The sequence below is a fragment of the Lepisma saccharinum genome, chromosome 20 (genome assembly GCF_977018435.1).
Source record: "Lepisma saccharinum chromosome 20, izLepSacc3.1, whole genome shotgun sequence".
In the NCBI taxonomy this organism is placed as follows: Eukaryota; Metazoa; Arthropoda; class Insecta; order Zygentoma; family Lepismatidae; genus Lepisma; species Lepisma saccharinum.
The window spans coordinates 49,637,954-49,662,156 of NC_139248.1; the positions used below are offsets into that span (position 1 = coordinate 49,637,954).

Below are 24,203 nucleotides of genomic sequence, written 5' to 3' on the forward strand. Positions count from 1 at the left end.
GCGGTGCACGGAAACTGAAATGATTTTGATATAATTTTTGTTGTCTAGCGTCGCTTTTCTGCCACTTTTGGCTAATCGCAAAGATGAGGATGAGTGATCATATGAAGAAATTGATGAAGGAACACTCTCAGAGAACTTTCATGCTCAGGCCGGGATTCTAACCCGAGACGTCGTAGCGCGCTGTGCTAACCACTCCTTCACGGAGATCGGCATGCAAAGAAACCACACATATTCACAATATATGAGGTGATCATATCCATAATTTCTTTGGTTCAAGAACGTTTCCGGGGGAGCTCGATCCTATGTCTTCTTTAATGCACCAATGCCTTTGAGTGTTGTTTACGGATAGCGTGACGTCAAGGAAACCAAAGGTTTCTGCTTCCTGCCTGAGCAGTCGAAGCCGACCTTCCAACAAGAACTGTTCCATCTTGGAACGGAATAACAAGCACACATTGGTGATGACTAGAGGTCGGATTTGTATGTAATTACATATTCTATTCCTTTCTAGATACATACCTTGAACAGGAAAATGTCAACGAATTATATAACTGACATGATTTTGCATAAGTTTTATGTTACATCTTTTTACATATTTGCTAGGATGTTACATATTTTACATATTTGCTAATTTACTATATACACAAAACAACATACTTCGATATTTTTTCCTATCTTGATCCTTTTTCCTGTATTTTCGATCTCTGAAACATGATGAAGAAAATGTGTAGATCATGTGATGTCATATTTTCTAATCAATGAGATGCATAGTGCTTACGGTCACCTACAATTGACTGCCAAGTCCAAAGACAGACAAAAGAGAAGAGAAAATACAGGAACTGTTATATATCGAAAGATGCTGGAGTCTCTCGCCTTTCCCCTACTTCTGAACCACTTATGGCCTAATTTGAAAATTATGTTGGACATGGTGAAATAAAGTAAATATATAGCAGAATTCTTGAAATTGCTTGGATACTAGATTATTATTAATATTACATATTCTTTGATACTACATGTTTAGCTACATATCCTTTTGAAAATACATATTTAGGTACATATTTTATCAATTATTGTTACATATTTATGTACATATTTTCTACTTTGATATTACATAAACATCCAGGATCTAGTGATGACGATATAATTTCTATCATAGTAGTACTCTTTTGGATACTTCATTTTAATTTTCAATACTATTAGTTGTGACTGTACAGTGTTATTTTACTTTCAAAGTTTGGATATACACTATGATCTTCCATAAACTTAGGGGATTGCGTTCTAAAGCAGGGGAGACCAGGTGTCAGAACTAGGGGAGCAAAGACAGTTTAGGCTACTTTCTCTTGGTAGATAAGGTTTAGCATAGTGCGGGAGCAAAAGTTGCAAAAAGTTGGGGGCAACTGCCCCCTCACCCCAACCCTAATCGCCGTCACTGGTGAGGAGAATTGTATCACATATTTACTGCTACATTTCAAGTAGAAAGTTGTTGGGAACTATGTAAAGTTGTTTAATAATTAATGACAAGCCACGTATTGACGTATTAATTTCGTTAATTATTATGGAGTGTTGTCATGATTGTGCTTCTGTCGAGTATTTACAAAACTCTCGTTTAATTTCTGTATTTTTGTTTTTTAGAGTCGCTTTTCTGCCACTTTAGGCTAATCGCGACCATGAAGATGAGTTTTGATGAAGGGAACAGCCATGCCGGGATTCGAACCCGGGACCCCTGGCTTTGTAGCGTACTGAGTTAACCACTCCGACACGGACGTCGACTCCTGCTGAACTTGTTGGTTGTCTTCTCAAATTGCAGTACATCATCATATTACGTTACATTTCGATTTAACTTCTAAATTTCCTCCGAGTGAAGGCATGTAGCTACATTTTTCTGCGTACTCGTACTTATAGTATGAGTATAGTAGTTTCAATAAAGTATTATAACACCGCCTTCCTTACAGAAATAAGGAAGAACACACTGCGTTCATTAATTATCATGATGCTTTACATTTTTTCATACGAGGATTCATTAAGTAGAGGAATAAGGGTACTGCGGTGAGTATATATATATGATGATATCTAAGGATTATTATTTCTCCATATATTCCCATCTACATCCAAGCATCAGTGTATCATTCAAAATTGCGTTAGTCACCTGCTGAAGAACTACATTCATCACATCATGATTCTGTTCAGGATGAAAAGTTCACTCAGTGACAAGTCGGGACTATGAAGCGGGTGGTTATAGAGTGACATCTGGCGCTGTACAAAAAAAAAGAAGAAAAAAAAGCCTTTGTACAATTATCCTATATATTTCACATAGCGCATGCACACCTTCACCATCGTGTAGAACTTCAGCACATGATGTGTCCTTTGCACGCAGAAATTGTATCCTACCATGCACCTCAGTATTTGTTCACGAAAATACAAGTGCAGCGATCTATCTGGCCTGCAAAGAAAGATTTATCCTCACTGGCATGCTAGAATATTTCATTTGTGTTCCCACGTTTAGCTGTGTTGTACAGTACGTCATACTATCTTAAATTGTGAATTCACCATGGTAGTTTTTAGTAAAACAGTTCTTGTACTTAGTACTAAAAATAAAAATACAATCTTAGATATTTATGTAGAACTGGAATTTCTGTGTTTTATGCTCTGACAATAGTTGCAGATCACAAGAGAGAATTTTCAATATGCCTATCAATCAGACAGATTTAACCTTTTGTACTACTGTAGAAGAACTTCTCTGGAAATTAAGTGAGCAGAGGTCAAAGAAACCGGGAAATATAAGTACACTATAAAAATATACAGGTACTTAATTGTAAAGTTCGAAACTTTGATTTCCTGGTGTGTATTAAGTGCAAACATTGTCCTTGCATCTGTAATCCAAATGTTGCAACTCAAGTCAAAATACAGGGACTTTTGTCATAGAATGATGGTAGAACTTGACTTTTAAATAGCGCCATTATATGCAGCTAAAGGATGTTTGCAAATTTTAAGTGATATAGTTAAGCACACAAAACGTGCGATACGTTAATTTCGTTCAGTTATAGTGAGAACTTGAAACTAAATAATAAGTATGTATAAATTCCATGTAGGAGTTTAAAATAAAACGTTTGAAAACCTTGAAAGTAATGGGACAGAAGTAGGTTATGTGTTTGTGAAAACTTCACAAAGTGATGAATCTTTTCTAACTTGAAGATGTTACAAAACAATAAGCTGCTCACAGCCATTGCCCAAATTTAGAAAATATTAAATATGATAAATAGCACAGAGGAAACAGTAAACAGTCAATTTAAAAGTAACAAGGAGTTAAATTTGCCACCATATTTGATTTATTTCTTGTATAACTATGTCACGTTACTTCGCAACCTCGTTTTCCACGTCATCTTTTTCCTGCTAAGGCAATTGAAACTTTTTTTTTTTGGTGAAACTTATCTCAGTTTCACAGTTCAATAATTCATCAAGGCCTCAAAGATTTAACCCATTATTGATCTTCTTTGAGATCAGTTCATTGCTGTTTCACATTAAAGGACAAGTTGAGTATATAAGTGAATGGAGTAATATAGCAATATCTTGTTATATATTCGTTGAAAAACATGGAAGTTGGAGCCATGACATATTCTCAACCAGCAAAACGAAGTAACTAAGGCGACTTGTTCTGCAACATTTGACCGCTTGCATCATAAGTCCCTAAATAATTGAAGCTTTATACCAACTAGATAGAGATAACCAAGAGCGTGTCTAGGAAGTTCTAAAGAAGGGAGCTATTACTACCTTGCTTAGATATCAGTGCTATAATTTGCAAGCCTTTGTAGCATCTGACGTTCCCCTTTTTCTGCTTTAGGAAAACCTGGGGCAAAGAGCGGGAATGATGCACCACTGACACACCACTGATGTTAAAATCTTACATTTCTATTGAAAGCATTTATTTCAGAACTGATCTGCTTTAGTTCTGGTTAAATTCCGAGTTAGTTGAGGTATTGTGCCAAAAGAAGTATTACTAAACGTGTATGAAATAATAAATGGCACTACTTGAAACATTAGAAATGCAGAAGTGATCTAACAAATGGTTGTCATAATTTAGCTCAGATTAAAGGATTTCTTAATATTCATGTCCAGATATTATTAGAATAATTAAATCAAGAAGACTTAGATGGGCAGGCCATGTGGCACGAATGGGAGAGGAAAGAAGAGATCACAGGATTTTTATTGGGAAACCTGATGGTAAAAGAGCTGTAAGAAGGCCAAGACGAAGATGGAGGGATGACGTTGAGATGGGCCTAAGGGAAATCGGTAAGGATGGTAAAGATTGAATTGATCTTGCCTAGGATAGGGACAGATGGAAGGCTTGTGTTACTGCAACCACAAATCTTCGGGTTTAAGAAGGCTAGAGAGTTAGTTAATACGCATTACATGATGTACTTACCTCTTATTTGCTCGCAGTAGCAGAGATAGCTAAAATGTGTTACACTAGCTTTATACTCAGATACTCAGTAGTTCCTATGTAAACATACATTACTAAGATATCTGATATTAACCCGGCATTTGCGTTAGTAGAATCAGAGCATACGTGTAATTTAAGTATAGGCCTACAATATGTATTTTTTCGTTATTCTAAGGATTGCCATTGCATTGGCAGATGCGATTCTACAATAGCCATTGTTATAACAAAATTGGGTTATTTTGTACATTGCATGTAGCATGTCTATACAGTAGCCTGGACATTCTTTACACTCTCGTGCCGCCATTTCAAAGGAAGTCAAATAGCGCGTTGATATGTCGAAGCTATAACCCTGAGTGTGCAGCTGTTTAGTTCACTCACTAATCTAGTTCCTTGCAAGGTGCAAATGCCGCAAAAGCCGGGTTAAGATCAGGTTGAGACTGGAAAAACAAGTTCTGCATTGATCACACTTACCCCACGAGGAAATGTCCATCATTTCGGCGATGAACAAAACCTTCGAGAGAGGGCGAAACAGACTCTCACACCAAATCGACACCATTGAACATATATTAACCGCACGCACCCACTCGAGAAAACTCTCACACATTTAGTACATATCACTAAACTCTACGATTCCTTTCCACATCACATGAAGTCGTGCACAGCCTTCAACCCCCCGTGCTGACGTCATAGCCAGCAGGTAATGGGAGAGGGACATTGAATCCGGATTGGCCGCGCAGGGGTGGTCTGTTGGACGGACGTCACAATGCACGAGGTGGCAGCACAATCGGATCGATATGGTGCCGGTTGCGGGGGAAAGACGTTGGGGCTACATTCAACGTTTTTTTATGCCGTTATTCTTTGATAAGCATGTGCACATGTAAATAGCTACAAGCTTCAACAACTAACAAAGTGTGAGGCTTTAACCTAATTTGGTATCGGCGTCAGAACCTTAGACATGGATACAAACTGGATACTCTTTTGACTAACGTATTGATCAGCTGATACTGAAAGAGCCTATATGCGCATTATCCGCAGTTTTAAAGTTGGGACAAAGTTCGACGGCACGAAAGTAGTCCACAAACGTCGGTGACAAATATTTAACGATATCATCACAAGGTTGCATCATCATTATTTCAAAACCTTCCTTCCTCAACGGAAGCAATTGCACCTATGTAGAAGGAACACGTGTTGCAACAACGTTAAGTTTCACCACGTGTCGTATTGCAGATGCTCGACGTAACACGCATTCGTTGCTTTATGCCTATTTCAATGTCGCGTTTCTTCAGATCAAATGCGACGAATATGTCTGAAAGTGAACTTTAACCCCGTGTATTTTGTAGCGAATATGCATCGGAAAATTTACCGACCTCCGTAAAGGGGTGGTTAGCACAGCGCGCTACGACGCCAGGGTTCGAATATCGGCCTGGGCATGGGTGTTCTTTGTAGTGTCCACTCATCAATTTCATCACTCATCCTCATCATTCCGATTAGCTTAAAGCGGCAGAAAAGCGACGCTAAATAACAAAAAAAAAATATCATTGGAGAATTTGGGCGCCTTGCTCAATCTCGTGTGCCACATGCTGTATTTGGAAAGTTATTCTTGAAGAGTTACTCAGTTACAATAACGTCGTTGAAAAGGTAACTAAGTTGCTTTGCTCAAATTAACTCAGTTACAGTTACCTTTACCTTAAAAAGTAAGCATAAAAGTCCCTTGTATAGTTGCTTTATCCTAGATAAAAACACTAAATTATAATAAACCTCACAGTGTTAATATTCAATTATAAAAGTAATACAATAATATTAATAAAATAATTAATAAAATTAATTCACGCAAAACACCAATGGTTTCTAACAAATGTGTGGTGTGTATATAATAGTATATGCATATATATATACAGATATGAAATTTAATAATTTTCCTCTTTTGCTAGTAAATTATAATTTCCTTCATTACTATTGAAATGTTGAATAATATTGATTGATTAATTTGATTTATTTAACTTTGCTCTTATGCCATGTTTGGCTAATCGCGAAGATGAGAATGATTGATGATATGATGAAATTAATGTAGGGACACACACCCATACCCAAGCCGGGATTCGAACCCGGTAACCCTGTCGTTGTCGTACGCTGTGCTAACCACTCCGCCACAGAGGTCGGTGAATTGAAAAGGAAACTGTTATTTTGTTACTCGTAACCGGGAAAGTAACTAGTTACAGTTAACGTTATTCAAAAATGCCTTATTTCCTGAGTCTCATGCAGTCTTGTTTGTGGACGTTATTTTTATTGGTTCTTATTATTTCTCTCCTCAAAAATTATTTTCACTCCAAATGAAGTTATTTTAGGTCTCGAGATCTGGCTCAAAATTTCGTTTCTGGCAACAGCATAATCCTTGATTTGTGTAACAGATTCAAATTGCCTAAGTGAAGACGATTTCACACATGGTCAGTAACTAAACAAAGGAACTTCAACATTGAGCCAGATAATTGTTTCCATCTTTGTCTACGTTGTTGAATATTTGAATGGCCCAATAAGGATGATAACCTGCTCGTTAGGCAACCTGCAAAAAGGAAATGTCCAGCGGGTCTAACTAACTACAGGGAAAGATGACTCTTGGTGAATATATTGTATTTTTGTTATTCAGCCACTCTTCTGCCACTTTTGGCACATTGCGATGATGAGGATCAGGCTCGTAGCGAGGGATAGGCTATGGGGGGGGGGGGGGGGTAAGGGCTAGGGTGCCATTCAAAGCATTTTTAAAAAGAACAAGACAGCATAGTCAGAAGATGTGACAGAGAAATTTACACTTGTTATTCTAGTAACATACTGCTGGAGTTTTCTGTTTCGCAAAGTAATAGTACGTTTCTAAAGATTGTCTTCAAACACTAAGACATAACTGAAATATTCTTAAATGTACTAAACTTTCTTAAATCAGAAATGCAAACTACGAGTCTTTAAGTATGACCTATATATTTTTTAATGAGTTTTTTTTTGTTTCCTCATTTCAAAATTTGTAGGTTGTAAATATCACAAACCATGGCATAACAAGAGAATATCGAAGGACACGCATAAAATTTCGCCGGTGTGTGTGGGGAGGGGTGGGGGTACCAAACCACAATCTTGCCTAATGCACCAGATTGTTTAGCTACGATGCTGATGACGATGAGTAACAATTAGATGAAATTGTAAAGGGACACTCACAAAGAACGCCCATCTCCAGGCCGGGACTCCAACCCGGGAATTTCGTTGGCGAGATCGAAAGTTAACACTCTCCGGCCACCGAACTGGTAGTTTTCGTTTATTCACATATTACGTGCGTTTAAAACCTGGCAGTTTTGACCCCGTGTTCAGGTCAACATAACATTGGAGGTGTTGAAAGTGTCATTGTAGGTTATTGTCCATTGACTTATTAAAGTGGCATAAACGCGTTTTAATCACCCGGACGACAAGCAAACATTTACACACTTTGTAATCAAGAGATCACGATATACAAAAATTAACACACATATTTGCAACAACGAATTGAGTGGTAGACGAAGTTCATTAAAATATTTACTTTTGCAGGACCGAATAAATTTCTTTTTCACAATCAGTCCCCTACGTTTGTTCTTCATAAAGCCTTGACTCAAGCTGAGGTAATGATGCAATACCGCTGTTGCTGGACTTCTTATCCAGTTTTGCTATGGAGGTATATTAATTACACCGTGGTTCGAATCTCTAAACTGTAGGTTTAGTCACCATTTCCCAAACTGAGCATAAAGTCGACATAAGAACAAAGTAGGTAAACCACGAATAATGAATTATAATTATTTCAATGAACATCTTGCCGAGTATTTGAACTCACTTTTTCTGGTTTCTCAAGACACCAACCATCCATATGTCAAAAAGAGAAAAAAAAATATTTGTGCTTTGCATCGTGTTATATACGACTAGCTACGTACGCTCCCATACACAGAGTAATGCTGGCTACATAAAATTATTAATATAAATTATTATGAAATAAAGAACATATTTTATATACCATTGTAATGAAATTAAAAGGAATTGGGGAAACATTTACAGAAACTCATAATTTTAAGTTCTCAAAGAGCACTTACTTATTTTATTTGTTATTTATTTACTACAGAATTCCAAATACATCTTTGGCCATTTTACATTGGAATGTAATAACAATGGAAATAACAAAAAATAACAATGGAAGTAACAATAAACAATAATAACATAACTAAAATACATATTTTTTCCCTTCATACTTCACGTTTGTGCATACATACATATGAGATAAAGTGGATTACATGTTGTTCCACAGTAGCTTTTTAAAAAGTGACCGGTTTTCAAAAATATCAACTTGGTTTGGTAGAGTGTTGTATTGGCCGGGTAGTCTGTGGAAGAGAGAACGCTGTATTAGGCTTAATCTGGGTTTCTGATATGTGAAAAGCTGAGTGCTTCTTGTGGTGCGGGACGGTACTCGAAAGTGAATTTCTTGAAGAAGTCGATCACTTCTTATGTTCCCATTGGTTATTTTATGGAGGAAAATATGGTCTGCAAGTATGTATCTATCATGAGGGGCATGGATATTTAGCATTTTCAGAAGGATGGACTTTTGTAATTGTTTTGTGGATGGAATTCGGTGACGAACAATGGCCAGGAAGAAATTTAGAACAGAATTTAGTCTATCTAATTTTGAGGGGCATGCCATAGACCAGATCGGAGAACAGTATTCAAGTTTAGGTGAAACGAAAGATTTGTAGAAAGTGCCGAGAGCAGACATGTTGTTTATTTCAGTAAAACGATAGAGGAGACCTAGCATACGCATGGTACCCTTAGTGACTGGAGAGATGTTACCCAAAGGAGAGTTTCTCATCAAATATGACGCCTAAGTCCTTCTGTGCGGCAACCCTTTGAACGCAATTGTTTTCTATGAAATATTGCGTATTAAAAGTATTTTCCTTAAGGAGAAGGTTATGAGGATTTCTGAGGATTAAGTTTCAGGTTCCATATTTCACACCACTTTATTAGGGAATCTAAGTTCTTTTGCAAAAGTGCCATGTCATTTAAATTTAATATTTTACTGTATGTTTTGCAATCATCGGCGAACATAAGAAGGTTTTTACAAGAGTCAGAAAGATATTCTGGAAGATCATCAAGGTAGAGGATGAAGAGAACAGGTCCAAGAACACTGCCTTGGGGAACACCAGAAGATACACCTCGATATGAAGAAGAGGTTCCGGAAAGTACAACCTTTTGTTGTCTGTTTCGAAGATAGTGTTTGAGCAGAGAGATAAAATTTCCCATGAATATTAAAACGATGAGATTTATGTAGGAGGTAGTTGTGGTTTATAGAGTCGAAGGCTTTGGAGAAATCAAGATGTATTACATCCAGTTGAGAGTTTTCAGATATACAGTTGATAGCGTCAGATAATACGATGCGCAAGTTAGTTAAGCAGGAGCTGCCTGGTAAGAAGCCGTGCTGTGCTGTATTTATGTATGGAGAGGTGAATTTGTAAAGTCGGTCCTCTATTATTTTTTCACAGGCGATAGAAAGTGGTGATAACAGGCATGTTTCCGGACACCGGATTGGGAGAAGGCACCCTATGTAATATACACCACGGTTATCTGACCTCAATCCCGTGAACCTTATGACATGGAGAATGTTGAAATCTGCGTTGTATACTATGAATATCCGGTATTTGGATCATCTACGGGAAAGCATAGCCACTGCAACCGTTGATTTGGATACCACATTTTGAAACAGTGGCGGTGATTGGGTTCTGAACTAGGCGGGCAAGGTGCCAAAACTGAGGGGGGGTACAGTTTACTTTCCCTTGGTATATAAAGTTTAGGATAGTGCGTGGGCAAAAGTGGCAAAAAGTGGGGGCGGCAACTGCCCCCTTCGTCCCCTAATCGCCGCCACTGTTTTGAAGAGAATTCAAGTAGACATGTTAGAAGTATGTTGAGTCTCGTTGTGAGACACGTTTTGCGTTAAGGGAATGTGATCTTCATCAGTTCTTAAATTGGTTCCAGACTATTTGGTCATCCTGTATAAAAGTAGACTTTTCTCGTCTTATCTGAGAGTGCCATACAAATAAGAGAGATATATCTACTTGCATTCGATATAAATTGTTGATCATCATAGTCAGACAGACAGGTTATGGTTTCCACAATTCATTGGCCTTTAGACTAAACCGTTGAAAACATTTTTTGTTCCATACTGCACATATTTAAGTATTGTAGTCTGTAGTTTTATGTGAAAACCAGAAGGAAACAAGTTGTTGACGACATCCTCTAGGTCTGTTGTGGAGCCTACTGTTGCTTTCGTCACAGCTCTTTTACGATCCAACACTGCAGAAGATACACCAAGCAGAAGCAAGATTAGGTATATTAAATATAGTATTCTCAAGTGTTGATCATCTGGCTCGAACACGGAGTCCGTGCATAGCGTGAAACCCTTGCGATAGCATTGGTATTTCTGGATCGTCTGCCAATTGCATCGGGAGATTCGTTCCGTTTAGCGGAATGAGACAGGTCACTCCTCACTGAAGAAGTAATGAGGATCGGGTGGTTCGTCTTGCTGTGTCAATTTTTCTTGTCTTCGTGCTTGTGCTACAAAACCACCCCGAACTCATGGTTTGGGAAGGGTGCGGTGGGAGGGGTGGATGGAAACCGGAGGCCAAGGGCGCCGAGGTACATGCTGGAGCTGTTCGAGGAAGGCAACAGGCGATCCAGAGCAGACACCGTGAAGAGTCTCAGCCCGATGAGGACTGGTAAGTTCTAGTATGTTGCGTGTTGGCAGATAGTGAAAATATTATGTAGGTGATTCTAAACTTAGGAGATACTTTTGACGTATAAAAAATTGAAGATCGAAAAGTTATGATTATTTTTTCTTGATACTAGATGTGTAATATTTTGACGCGATATAGGCATCAACTTAATTGTCACTAATAAGTTAAGGTATAGTTCGTCGTGCACTTTTGCAGAATGCCATGAGACATAATGTAGCCAGTAGAACCTCAAAAATTCGTCGATGTCAGCTATTTTGGATGGCCTCCCCGATGGCGCAGTTGTAGTGTCGTCGCCTTGTAGTCAAGGGGTCCCAGGTTCGATACCTGGTGGAGGCTCATAGTGTTTCGGATCCCACTTTAAACTGTGGGTCCAGTCCCGATTAGTCTTACTGTGCAACTCAGCCACTTTGGAGGTGATGTGCTCAGCCCTACGCTCCAATCGCCTTCACCCCTCTCTCCCTTAAGGGTTGCCCGCAGGCACCCACTTATTTGAGGCTGGGTGAGCCCCAGACCTGCTTTTTGCCGGAAAAATTCCGACATTACATCACCAACCCCGGGAATCATCCCGCGTGGCAGTCAGGCGCCGTACCGACTAGACGACTGCGGCTTCAATTGTCACTAATATCTTTTATTTAATTATTGACAATACGATACTCTATGGTAATGGCATTTTGTTCATGCTAATGACCCTGGTCGTATCTATGGTAATTAGAAACCAGCCATCTTTGATTTTTCTCTTTAGGGAGTTCGGTTGAATTACTTCCAGCTTTCGGTTTCAGATTTCAAATCTTTCAACAAGTAAGTAAATCCTAATTTTATTATATAGTTCTTGTTGGTCTGCTTAGTCCACGCTAATGAAAAGAAATTAATATACTGACCTTGGTTTCAGAAGAAATCCATTTGTAATGCAATCAGTCAAACAAGATCCTCTGAAGCACATGCTCCCTCACTGTAGCTTGAAATAATGTTGCCACATGTTCCATGTCAGGGTTAACCTTTCCAAAAATATAGCTAATTCTTGCCAATAGTTAGAGATATGTATTTTAGGACATGAGATCAAGTAAAATGAACACACTTTGTTGCATTTGTTTGCACCTTTTCGTGAGATTAGCACATTTATCCCTTTTTTAGCCCTCTTTGATGCTTCTGCACCTTTTTCCTCCTTTTCTTTCATGTTTTGTTGAAAAATTGGACAGAAAAATAAATGATTATCATTTTTCTTAAGCAACTACATAAAATCATATAGTCTCATTTCCTAGAGCACAACGAGAGCTATAAAATTGTATAATATAATCATTGCAACCAAAATAGTTCCCAAGATAATGTAGCAGAACCCGCGAGAGAAAACACAAACTTCAACAAAATCTATTCGTCAGGAACCACAATTCTCTACGCGGTCCGCGTGCATTATATACAGAAGACGCAAAAAAGAGAACATTTAATAAAGGCATTTTGTCAGCATCTTTTTGAAAACATTTTCAGAACGTTTACCGACCATAATTTTGCACCTTAAAATCCATTCCCTAATAAAGACAAATTACATTGATATAGGCTACATTTTTATAATTTAATTTTGAACATTTCTTTGGTATAATTGGTGGTGGAATATAAATAATATGAATATACCTAGAATATGAACATTTGTTTTTAAAAATTACTCCACAAGCTTAGAAACTATTGTTGCAGGTGAGGTGAGTAGAATAAAACTCAGGTAGAGGCACAGGAGGATTCAATGTTATTGTTTCCACTTTCTTGTCTCACTACGTAGAATTACCCACATAAAATAGAAGAAAAGTAAGTCAAGATGGCAGCAAAGAGTCATCATTCGAGATATAGGCCGATCCAGAATTATTTGTTGAAGAGGAGCCCAGAATATATGCATAAGCCCAGAGTGTATCGTAGGATATTTCGAAATACAATGTGTAGCATTTTCTGCATGTGAAATGCCACACCAGACCCCTTGTCAACCTCCTTCAATCGTATCTTTTACTAAACAACCCCAATTTTCGATCGACAACTGCTTTAATTATGGATGCGAAATATATTTTTTTCAGAATGACATTTTTTTTCATGATTCTAAGTTTTTGACTGACACGAAGTTTTGTGACAAGAATGGCTCTCTCTTGCTTTATGTGCGATGGTGCTCAATATTATCAAACCCCATGCATTGCAATAAATAGTAGTAGTAGTAGATGAAGAAATAGAAACAATTAGAAATACGTAATTGCAACATTTATGAAACTACTAACAGTATAGGCACAGGTTTACATCAACATTTGCTTTTACAAAAATATATTTTTTTAAATTTTCAAAACTTACGCTCACACCCTTATGACAAAGGCACAGAATTCTTACGTACGCTAAATTAATATGGGGATATAAAGTATAAAGGGTTTACTTTTCCTTTAGCACCCAACTGTCAATCTCGCTTCCACGTTGTATACTCGTACAACCCCTTAAACTGCATTTCTGTAGGCCACCGAGGCCCTGACGTCTGGACTTAGAGCCAGGGTAATTCTCTGTACGGGTGTTTGTTTCCATGCATTTTGTGCTTTTGTAAGTGTATATGGTGACTGTCCCTTTACAGCCTCAGCTTTTAAATAGGTAAGATTTTAGTTCTCAAGAGACACATGCTGATTGTGGTTATGGTAAGGGACTTGGCCTCGTATAATGTGAAGGGTGGAAATAGCATACGTGCTAACACACTCAAATTCTCACTTCATTCGCGTATACTGCACAATCGACCCTTGTGTTTTACCACTTTGTCATAAAAATAAAATATGTTCACTCGTAGTACTTAATTCAAGCTTCGATTTGGCACTGTGAATTTTTCAATTAGATGTTCCTGTTCTGTGAAATAATACAAACTTCCTTACATTACTTACCATAGCTTCTTTCCTGTATCCACATTCATGTTGTAAGCACACAGTATTGCCAGGTCGAACTTTGGTTTTAACGTGAATATAGATGCTAATTTCCACTAGGATTCAACTTTCTTTATATCGTATTTTCATCCGTATTTATGGTTTTCATTTTATTTTTGGATATTGAAGTTTCTATTTGTTTAATAGCTGTAAATTATTTTCGTCATTTTAAATTGGTTTCCTTCAATTTGTTTGGGAAATATATGGTTTTTGGTTATTTTATTGTTCAAGGTTGTCTGATCGTTGTGCGATAAGGGAGACCCTGAATTCACTTGTCTTCTTTATCGCACAATGTGAGGGCAACCTTGGGTTGTGACGTTTCTCGAGGAATGCCTACGTTGTTAGGTTGGGTCCTTAGGTTTGGTTCTCTTAGTATAAATACACTGTAAATGTATTACACCGCTCTGCAATTTGACATTTTTTACTTGATGTTTTGGTTTCGAATGTAGTTTTCCCCCAATTTTGGGGCGCTGATTCCAAATATGTAAGCAGTTTTCTTCTATCACGTCCAGATTGTTGAAAAAAAAATGAAAACAAAATTTGCATATTGAACCATTACCGACATATATTTATACCCTTCTACAAGATCATTGCAATGCTTAAAAACGTGGTGTATATTATAATTATGTAATTGTAAACACAATGTACGTACCGTTCACAAGAACTACCAACAAGTGATATTATTTAGTGACCTCACTTATTTTACAGGCAGGAATTTTCGTCTTTTTGAACTTCTTCCATATGCATGAGAAGTAGTCTGCCATCATGTCCACAGTCCAACCACCATGGTATCTTCTTTCCATGTCTTTCAAATCCTGATGGAAACGTTCACCCTGTTCCTCGCTGTAAAATCCAAGACAGGTATCTGGAAAATAGTCAATGTGAGCAAGTAGGAAGTGTAACTTCAAACTCATGTTACAACCTAGTTTTCTCAAATTTTCCAACACGGTGTTCACAATGGTTTTGTAAGCTAGACTCCTTCTGTTTCCTAGGAAGTTTTTTTACATCTTTGTAGCTCTCCCAGGCTTGCTTTTCCGTTTGGCTCATTGTATCCTCAAAATTGGGGTCACACATTAATTTCCAGATCTGAGGTCCAGTAAAAACACCTGCTTTCAGCTTATCTAGGGTCATTCTCTGTTAAACACTCACTGTTCTTATCTAGGGCACGTACAAACTGGCTCATGATACCCAATTTAATGTGTAGAGGAGGGAGAAGAACTTTTGTGGGTTCCACAAGGGGCACATGCATAATATTCTTTGTTCCGGGTGTCAAGGGTCCTCTGGTTGGCCATTCCCGCCTTTGCCAGTGATTTTGTCTGTCTCGACTATTCCACTCGCACAGGAAACAGGGCATTTTTGTGTATTCCGTTTGTAGTCCCAGTAAAAGGTTGATAACTTTGAAGTCACCACATACAACCGACCCATACTCGGAGTACTTCACACACTGCAATAGAAACTGCAAACTTTCATATGATTATTTCAAAGGAATAGAATAAGCAACTGGTACAGATCCAAGAACATTGCTATTGTGGAGTAAAACACCTTTCAGGCTGGTTACAGAAGAATCTATGAAAAGCCTCCATTCAGAAGTTACATACTTTACACCAAGCCACGTTACAAGTTTCGGTATGTCATTGCAGAAGATCATAGACCTTTCATCTGAAAATAAAGAAACTATTTCTTGTTCCCGGGATCTGTAACATGAAATTTTAGTGCCAGGTAACAATAAATGTCTGTCTTTCAGTACAGAAGCTAACAGTTCAGAACTTTCCTTTGGTAAAGCAAGATCACGTACCAAGTCATTCAGTGTGGTCTGACTAAATAAGTGTGGGGTGTTATCACTTGTACTGATTAGGGATGGCCAAACGGATCCGGATCCGAAAGTTCCGGATCTGGATCCGGATCCGAGAGTTCCAGATCCGGGTCTGAAAGTTTCGGATCTGGATCCGGATCCGAGAGTTTCGTATCTCAATCCCATTATAATATTACCACACCTTAAAAGGTATTATGATCTTCGATTACAAAGAAATTTTTCGTTAGTCCTACAAGAATTTTTTTCAAGTGATGTTCCTAAAATACTTTGCTACGCATCGGCTAACACACTCGTGCACAAATGTCCGAGGTGATTTTGTAAATGCCATTGAAACGAATATGTATTCATTCGAATATATTGGAAATGGAAACACACATAAATGTGAGACATTCCATTCCAGGATGAAACCTTTAACACATATAACAAGATAGAAATGTTATACAAAAATTATACAATTGTTCTACAGTTACAGTTTTACATATTAAAATAAAACATTATAATATATGCAGTGTTAAATAATTACAAAGTGTAAGACTAACAAGGGAGGTTATCTAAGTGTCCCCCTCCGATTTCCATGAAACTTGGCAGTATAGTGGGGCCCAAAGGAAGAATTACGTGTTTTTTTATTTCAGCTAAAAAACTGTTTTAGGGGGCAAAACCCCCTCAAATGTCAAGATGAGGACAAATTGAAGTGAGATCGGACCCCTGTGTCCCCCTCCGATTTCCATGATACTTGGCAGGTGTGTGTATAAACGGGCCCAAATGAAGAAATACGTGTTTTTTTGTTTCGGCTAAAAAAACTGTTTTAGGGGGCAACCCTCCCCCCTCAAATATCAATATGAGGACAAATTTAAGTGGGCATTTGACTTATGTGTCCCCCTCCGATTTCCATAAAACTTGGCAGGTGTATAGTGGGGCCCAAATGAAGATATACGTGTTTTTTTTTTGTTTCAGCTAAAAAACGGTTTTACAGGGCGAAACCCACTCAATTGTCAAGATGAGGACAAATTGAAGTGGAGATTTGACCCCTGTGTCCCCCTACGATTTCCATGAAACTTGGCAGGTGTGTGTATAAACGGGCCCAAATGAAGAAATACGTGTTTTTTTTTTGTTTCGGCAAAAAAAATTGTTCTAGGGGGCAACCTCCTCTCAAATGTCAAGATGAGGACAAATTGAAGTGGGGATCTGACCCCTGTGTTCCCCTCTGATTTCCATGAAACGTGGCAGGTGTATAGAGGGGCCCGAAGAAAGAATTACGTGTTTTTTTGTTTCAGCTAAAAACTGTTTTAGGGGGCAAAATCCCATCAAATGTCAAGATGAGGACAAATTGAAGTAAGGATCTGACCCCTGTGTCCCCCTCCGATTTTCATGAAACTTGGCACGTGTATAGAGGGGCCCAAAGGAAGAAATACGTGTTTTTTTGTTTCGGCTAAAAAACTGTTTTAGGGGGCAAAACCCGCCTCAAATGTCAAGATGAGGACAAATTGACGTGGGGATCATCTGACCCCTGTGTCCCCCTCCGATTCCCATGAAATTTGACAGGTGTATAGAGAGGCCCTATGCCCCCTGTTTCTTCCTATACCATATTTACGTGGTTTCGGGGTCAGATCCCCACTTCAATTTCTCCTCATCTTGACATTTGAGGGGGGGGGCTCTATACAAATGCCAAGTTTCATGGAAATCGGAGGGGGAGACTTAGACCTCCCTTGTAAGTGTATTAATTAATTACAAATCGCGCACGCGCGCACACACACTATATATATATGTGTATGTATATTATATATATATGTATATTAGCAGGTAACAATATGTTATAAGCACATTCTTGCTTTCCAAAGAAGCGCATGTGGGATGGCAAAACGGATCCGGATCCGAAAGTACCTGATCCGGATCCGAAAGTACCTGATCCGGATCCGAAAGTACCGGATCCGCGGATCCGGATCCGAATAATTTTAGGATCCGGATCCTAAGGATCCGGAACCAACCGGATCCGGATCTGGCCATCCCTAGTACTGATCCACTGATGTCTGTTGTATCGCTTACAACTTCCTTTCGAGGCGATGTACAGCTTGAAGATGGACGAGAAGGAATAGGTAGACTTTCGTCATGTTTGATTGGTCTCATTGCAGATCGCAAATGTGGATACACTATGTCACTTTTGTTCTTGGCACTAAAACCTTGCACTTGAACTTGACAAAAATAACAGTCATCCGTATGGTTTAATTGTTCCCTCCATACCATTGGCAGAGCAAAATAGAATTTATTTTCATAGCCAAGCACAAGTCCAAAATATGCAAGGTAGGCTTCTTTGATGAATGGCGTTATCTTTAGTCTTTGTTTACACAACATGTACTTCCCACATACTTAAGAGAAAGTGTTCGGGTCGTTCTTGCGGCCACGTGAAGACATTGTTGTCCGAATATACACAATTTGTCACTTCATGCAACCGTTCAGCACTATGAATACAAATCACTCGACCACCTGTGAAACAAAACAGTTAAATTAGTGTTGCCAGACCACATACAAAGGTGTAATCACAATTTAACCCTAAATACTCTCCATGCCCTCCTATGGTATATAAACGGGACTTTTATGAAACACAAATTCCTGATTTTCTCGAAAACCTGACGTGATAGGAAAAAACGGATTGCACCGTTGAACTCAGCGTGAAAATTCCATTTAGGAACACTCATTCATTTGAAAACCTCATTTTTGCTGCAGAGCAGTGTTACTTATGCTAGGATAACTAAACCCAACAACCCTTATATAACAAATTAGGCATTTAACTTACATCTTCATGCAAATTAGGCTCATTTTTAATATAGGTTCCTCAAAAACTATGATTTCTTCCACTTCCAATTGCTTCCTCACCATAAATCCTACATTTCTGGAATCCTTGATTCATACCCTTCCCAACGATGTATCATACATATTTCTATTAGGAAGGGTCTATTCGACATCCTTACCCTTCATTCATTCATTCAAAGCTGTATGCGAAAATACTTAAACACTAAAACTATTGGCGGAACAGATATATATGCTTTCATCAATGTAATTCAATTGAAATTCATTCTTTCTTGTTCCGTTTTTGAAACTATGAATATTATTTATTTTTAAATTTAATTACGTTGAACAATGTGTGATCATGCAACCAATGAGGAGAGTGATGCATAGCGTGAGTGAATGCAATGTTTGTTAATTGAACCTTGCGTGACTTTCTGCACTGTTATTCAGAAATTAGGATGAAGCAATGCAGTTACCGATGTGAGGTTAAAGAGGTTATTCTTTCAAGGAACTTGAAAAGATGTAATACAGCCACGTTGTATTTTGTTTACTAATGTTAAACTTTAATATGTGCGGATTAACTTTAGTATTAATAATGCACAATGGCGTATTTAACGATTTAATCGCTTACAATTTATTATAAATAGTGGAAAATGCATGATGAACTTATGGTCATAGGTAATTTTATTGATTACTCTCTCTGCTAAACTACAAGGGTGGTTCACAGTTGATCCAGACATTTATATCTACAGAAGGAACGAAAAAAAACGCCAAAGCATTCGCCTTGTGCATCTAGGCACCGCTGCCATCGTTTGGGAAGCTGCCTGATTCTTTTGGAGCAGAATTAACTGGCGTTATTAACAACAGTGTCGTACCTAGATTGGTCAGTACCGATAATGGACTTTATTTCTCGAAGTTCAAGATCATTCTGTTTCACGTGTTCATTCAACCTTTCTTATAACTTGTTACTTTGATTGGAGCAGTTTTTTGCAACCTCGTCAATTTTTGTTTCTAACTGATTACGAAATTACTTAAAATTATTCTTTACATCAGTTAAAGACTCACGAGTTTGAACACACAAATCACTAACTCTTTTCCCAACCTTCGCTTCAAGGCGAACAAATTCGTCGTTAAAGTTAGATTCAAATTGATCTAGTTTTCTAGACACGTTTTCGTCAACATGCGTAACACTAGTTTCCACATTGGCAATTTTCTTCTTCACGTTAGCAACACAGTCTTCTACTAACCTTTATTTCCTTGTAACACTTTTTTCTACTTCAGAAAACTTCGAACCCAACGACGACAGCTGAGAATCCATCTTTTCATCCCTCGCCGCGACGTTCTCTTGCAGGGAGGTAACATTTTCTTGCAAGCCAGTAATCTGGGATCCAAAAGTAGATAGCTGCTGCTGCAATACGTCTCCTAGTCGAGATTCCAACTGCTTCAATGACTGTTCAATGTCTGGTTTTGCTGGCATTTTGCTGCAACTAGTGACCTACTTATCCTTTCCACTAAACTATGCTTACCTTCGTAATCAAATCAACTTCTCCCTTCGCAGCACAATTCGTAACGTAACGGTCAAAAACTGCACAGAAAGCCCATATGCTGAACAACAGATTTATTTCACAAAATGAAATAAGAAGCAAACATAGTACACGAATACTACATCTTTACGAGTACTAACAGCCAGCCAGGGCCTCCCCGATGGCGCAGTGGTAGCGCCCTCGCCTTGTAATCAAGGGGTCCCGGGTTCGATACCCGGTGGATACAAGTGGTTCGATTCCACTTTAAACTGTAGGTCCAGTCCCGATTAGCCTTACTGTGCATAAAGTGGACTTAAAACACCAACTCAAACCAAACTAACAGCCAGCCAACTTCGAAACACGGATTGCACACAAACATCGTGCACCGCTCACAGTCTGTACAGCAAGTGTCAGATGTGAATCACTCGACCCCGCCGGTCAGCTGATGCCACTTGGTAGTGCTGCCCTCACACAATGGGTGAATTTACAGGTACAGCACACCTTTTGGTCATAATGTAAAAAATAAACTTAGTTACTCAGGGGTACAGAAACGAATACAATATATACAGTAACACTGTTGAGCCTTTTTTCCATGTTAATAAAACATTAAAATGCTGGCCAAGGCAAAATTTATTGTATATATAAAATATACCCTAAACATTTAACGTTTCCACCCTCTAACAGGGCCTTCTTCAGACAAAGATTCACAATTATTGATGAAAGATCCAACCATCATCTTATATATACATTCCCAGAACAGGGTCCATACACAAAAGAACATGACGGCACCAGTTCTTATCAGAGAACATTTCCTGTCAGGAATTCCTGAGTGTGGAACCTCCTGACAGGTAATTGACACTACCTGACAGGTGATTGACAGGTACCTGGTGAGATTCTGCGCCTTATCAATTCCTCCAGGTCTGGATGTGGACAGATTCCTTATCTCCTGGACTCCTTCCCTCCTCTTTTCTTTCTTCGTTATTCTTCCATCTTATTTCCTCCTTCCTTTCTCTCATCCTTTCCACTCTTTCTAACATTCCTTTCCATTCTATGTTGATTTTCAGTCCTCCATTCCAGTTTATTATTTCTTCCTCTCCATTTTCTCTATTTCCTTGGCCTCTTTCCACTTCCTCACTAGTCCTCTCTTCTCCCTCCCTATCTTCCTATCCCTCTCTCATTCTATGTCGTGTCCCGTTTCTTTTGTGTGCTTGAATATAGCATTTTTCTCCCTCTTTAGTCTTACGTTATCCTTATGTTGCTTCAACCTGTCTTTCAGTCTCTTTTTCGTTTCCCCTATGTACACACTATCACATTCCCTGCACTGAATCTCATAGATGATCCCTTCCTCCTCCTATTCTCTGTTTTCTTCCTTCTTCTTCTTCGCTATACTTAAAATGTTGCGGCCTCCCTTTTGTACTTTGCTTATCGTCTCTGTGGCTTTCCCCATACTCCTTATGCCAAAACTCCTAAATTTTTCTATCTCTTCCCCCTCTCCTGTAGATCCCCTGTTCTGGGAATGTACGTATATATTTATAAGATGATGCTTGGATCTCTCATCAATTTATTATGAATCCTCGTCTGAAGAAGACTCTGTTAGAGGGTGGAAACGTTACGTGTTTAGGGTAAAAAAAAAAGGTAAAGTGCTCCCCTGTGCTTAGCACCACGCCATGAAGGCATATATGGGGTGTGGGGGTAACGCCCCGCACTTTCTTGATCCGGTCGTGAGTGGGGGTGATGTGATCAGAATCACGGACCTGACCGCCTTTACCCCCCAAGACCCCCAGGTACCCATGTCATTCGACGCTGGGTGGGCGCCGGGGCCGCTTCCAACGTTAGAAAAGTTCCCGGATTTGAACCGGCCGGGGATATACAATAAATTTTGCTTTAGTCAGCATTTTAAAATTAAAGAGTTCCCTGGGCATATAGTGCCGTGCCATGAAGGCACATTTAGGGTATGTGGGCCCTATATATTTTCGATTTCGGCCATCTTGGAGGTGATGTGATCAGTACCGCGCTCCGGCCGTCTTTACCCTCCCCACCAGAATACCATTTGATTTTAGGCTGGGTGGGCCCTAGAGCCACTTTATGCGGGGACAAAGCTGGAAAAATTCCGACCTTAAATCACCCACCCCGGGTTTCCCGCGTGGCAGTCAGACTAGAATCGAATCAGGCTAGAATTTCACGAGAAATGCAGTGATGAAGGTTTCTTCAATCTATCTTTAGTCAGGAAAAAGTGATGACTGCATGAGGGTAACAAATGTATCATTTTCTAGGTGTGAGAAAACAGTGCCATATATATCACTCCCTTCCCATTTAAATTTTTTTGAGTTCAATTCAATATGGCGGACGTACGCTTGGAACACACCAATGTGATTCCCCCTTAGTCTAACCTGTTTCTATCATGATCAATTGTACTTTACTTTTTATAGCGGGTGTTAAGAGACTTTAGAATCACCCTCCGTCTAGGCCCTTTTATGTGACTTTGTCAACATAAGATCAAGAATTACACACATTCACATACATTATACACACACACACACACACACACACGTATATCTGTGTGTGTGTGTGTAAATTGATTGATTGATATGCTTTATTATGCTTCGCTTCTTGTGCCACTTTTGGCTAATTTGCGAAGATGAGGATGAGTGATGATATGATGAAATTGATGAATTGGTACTCTCAAACATCCATGCTCAGGCCAGGATTCGAACCCGGGACCCCTAGCGTCGTAGCGCGTTGGGATAACCACTCCGCCACGGGGGGTTAAGGGTAGGTAGGTAGAGGGGTGAGGGCCTTTGGTAATAGTTTGCAGGGGGGCAAGATTTGTAGATCCGGCACTGAGTTACGTCCTCCGCACGTTTTATGTACTACAATTATTATTTTTTTTCTTTTACGTAGAACATTCTCTGTCAACCTTGAACGATTCTTGTAGTGCGCACCAAACTGGAAATGAGGCTCCATATTTACTTTTGAACTTCTTGTATATTGCCAGGTAGATCATATTCTATTTTCTAAACTGCTTTCTCCCTCCCAAGTACTGGGAAAAGCCAGTTGGAAGGGTTGAAAATTACACTATCCTTAATTTTTAACATTATGTATACAGATGTAACATAATGTACAACATAAAATCAAACCAAATGTGTGAGTAATTTTTTTAGAGTGGAATCTCCCATAGTTTGAGGTAATTATTTTTGTTTATTCCGATTACTTTACATCGTTTTTCTACCCTTCTAAGGAAAGATGAACTGAAGAAAGATATGAGGAAACAAACATAATGCAGATTCAAACCTGAGCCCCATTTTGAGATAATTTATTATAGGACCTTAAACAATTCCAATCTTTGGTTGAAGTATGTGACATCTGGTCGTCTACGTCAAGTTTGGCCCCAACAAAATGGCATGAGGAAATAAAGAATTCACGAAACGTTATCATTAGTGCTCGGAAGTTGAGGAAAAATTCTTTTTTTTTTTCCTAGTGTCCGAAGACGAGGCCCAACATAATATTCGTTAATTTTGGGTCATTGTAGACCAGAAAAAGGTGGATTTTATTTGTCCTTTTTTGCCTTTTTCGGCGTTCTTTGGCTTATTGGTCCTTTTTTAGCCTTTTTTAAGGTCTTAACGGCTTTTTTTTGCAACTTCACCTTCTTTCGACTACGTTTTTACTGCCCATTCTCAATTCGAATCATCATCAGTTCATCACCTCTTAAACATCCTTTCTGTAGTAAAGAAATAAAAAAAAAAGAAATAAATAAATATATATTTTGGATGACTCAAGCAGGTACGGTATAATGTCCTTTAACCGTAACTTGTCTGGAAGGTCGCGCTGTAAGTGGCAACTTTCTCATGTTTTGAAGCTTTCAGTTTTTCGCACTGTGTGTTCCATACCACCAAAAATTTGTATTCTTTTACTCATTAAATATGTAATTAAAACTGAAGTTAT

At 38.7% G+C, this 24,203-nt stretch overlaps 2 protein-coding genes across 2 annotated transcripts in view; one reads left to right on the plus strand and one right to left on the minus strand.

The window, feature by feature from the left end:
* LOC146003266 (long-chain-fatty-acid--CoA ligase 1) overlaps window positions 1-5,130 on the minus strand; it is a 281,513-nt gene extending 276,383 nt beyond the window's left edge. The window contains exon 1 of the mRNA XM_083141456.1: window positions 4,907-5,130. Coding sequence (XP_082997582.1) covers window positions 4,907-5,039 — 133 coding nt within the window. The 5' untranslated portion in view covers window positions 5,040-5,130. The remainder of the gene's footprint in view (window positions 1-4,906) is intronic.
* The window catches only part of LOC146003459 (bone morphogenetic protein 10-like), a 207,504-nt gene that overhangs the window by 112,879 nt on the left and 70,422 nt on the right, over window positions 1-24,203 (plus strand). The window lies entirely within an intron of this gene.